Source organism: Eulemur rufifrons, chromosome 5, assembly GCF_041146395.1.
Source record: "Eulemur rufifrons isolate Redbay chromosome 5, OSU_ERuf_1, whole genome shotgun sequence".
Lineage (NCBI taxonomy): Eukaryota > Metazoa > Chordata > Mammalia > Primates > Lemuridae > Eulemur > Eulemur rufifrons.
The window spans coordinates 48,340,044-48,341,715 of record NC_090987.1 but is presented as its reverse complement, the minus strand read 5'-3'; the positions used below and the strand labels follow the sequence as shown (position 1 = coordinate 48,341,715).

General features: G+C 56.0%; 1 protein-coding gene across 1 annotated transcript; it reads right to left on the bottom strand.

The window, feature by feature from the left end:
- Positions 1-293: 293 nt before the first annotated feature.
- On the bottom strand, positions 294-1,245 carry LRRC30 (leucine rich repeat containing 30). Its single transcript, XM_069468256.1, has one exon. It carries the CDS (start codon positions 1,197-1,199, stop codon positions 294-296), a length of 906 nt encoding a protein of 301 aa, XP_069324357.1. The 5' UTR covers positions 1,200-1,245.
- Positions 1,246-1,672: the final 427 nt, after the last annotated feature.

Genomic DNA, 1,672 nt, shown 5'->3' with positions numbered 1-1,672 from the left:
GTCTCACTACTTCTCAGAAGAATCAGAGCAATTAGTTCTCCTTGGAGAAAACCAAACGCCTGTTTGAATTTATGTAGAGAATGAGATGAACGTATGATATTATCCTGGAGGTTATTAAGAACATACAAAGTTAAGGCAAACACCTGCCTAGGATGAACGTTCCACAACGATTTAGCAAATACTAACAAGAGCACTGACAGACACGAACGGCAAGAGGAGAAAGTTTAGATGAGAGAAGTACCCCGGTTGACGGTCCAGGTGAGCTGGTCCCGTCCGCGCCTCCGGTGCCCATGTCAGTTGTGCTTTTTGTCCTTCAGGTAGCCGAAGAGCATCTCCAGGCCCCCCTCCACCAGCTCCGGCAGGGGCTTGGCCAGAGGGTTGTGGGAAATGTGCAGCCCTTTGTCCATGGGGTTCCACGCGATCTTGGCCAGTCTGCGCAGCAGGTAGAGCTCGTCCGGGAGGGTCTGGATGTCATTGTTGTTCAAGTTCAGCAGCTCCAGGCTCGTGATGAGGCAGAGCGACCTCGGGAAGGAGTGGATGTTGTTGCTCTCCGCGATGAAGATCTGCAGGCTGGCCAGGCACTGGATGCTCTCGGCAATGTTTTCCAGGCGATTGGAGCCCACGTGCAAGAAATCCAGCTCCTTCAGCGAGAACACACAGATGGGGATGTGAGCAAAGTAGTTGTTGCTGAGGTTCAGCTTCCTCAGCCTGGAAAGGTCGGCGAGGCTGGCGGGCAGCTGGGACAGGCAGTTGTGCGACAAGCTCAGGACTTCCAGGTTTCTGCACAAGCTCAGCTCGGCCGGCACCTCGGTCAGGCAGTTCATGTTGACAAACAGGACCTTGAGGCTCTGCAGGAGGCTGACCTCCCGGGGCAGACTCTTCAGGTGGTTCCCGCACAAGTTCAGGACCACGATCCGAGTCAGTTTCCCCACCTCGGGAGGGAGCACCCGGAGTCGATTGTGAGACAGATTGAGTTTCTGGACCTCAGACAAGCCCCACAGAAAGTCGGGGATGTCTGTCATTCCTTTGGTGACCAGGCTGAAGCTAACATGGCGCATGCCCCGCTTCAGCAGAGACCGCGGGTCCCTTCCCGAAAGCAGGATGTCGTCCCACGGAGAAAACTTCTGCCTCCTCCCCAGGAGCAGCATCCTCTTGGAGCCCTTGTCCCTGGAGCTGGCCCGTGACTGCCTGGCCCCCATAGAGCCTTCCCTCCCGAGCACGCTCCTGGCCACCTCCGAGGCTGGGGTGTTGTCCTGCCCAGGCTGTCGCAGGCAGCGCGCGTGTAGAGATGGGAACAGAGTTGTGGCCAGGAGATCCCAGCGTGGAGAAAGCTAGCGGGAGAGTCTCGGCCGGGCCTTGCAGGTGTCCCAGACGGGCTCCTGGGTGGCTGCAGAAGCTGCGCTTGTCCCCGAGGATGGGTTTAGGTGGTTTCTCTCTGAGCAGCCGGGCTGTAATGATATACTTGCCCCTGAGGCTGCTGAACAGAACTGCTCGGTTCCCTCTGAATGCCACAAGGCAGCTGTCACTGTCATTCTGCCTGAGTTTTATTGACCTGGTATGTGCAAACAGGTCACAGAGAGGCTGCATATAACTTTACCCTCTCAGCTTTTCTTGGGTATCACAGTTGAGCAGGGTGATTAACGAGCCCATCTCTAAAAAGAAGTAAAGTGGA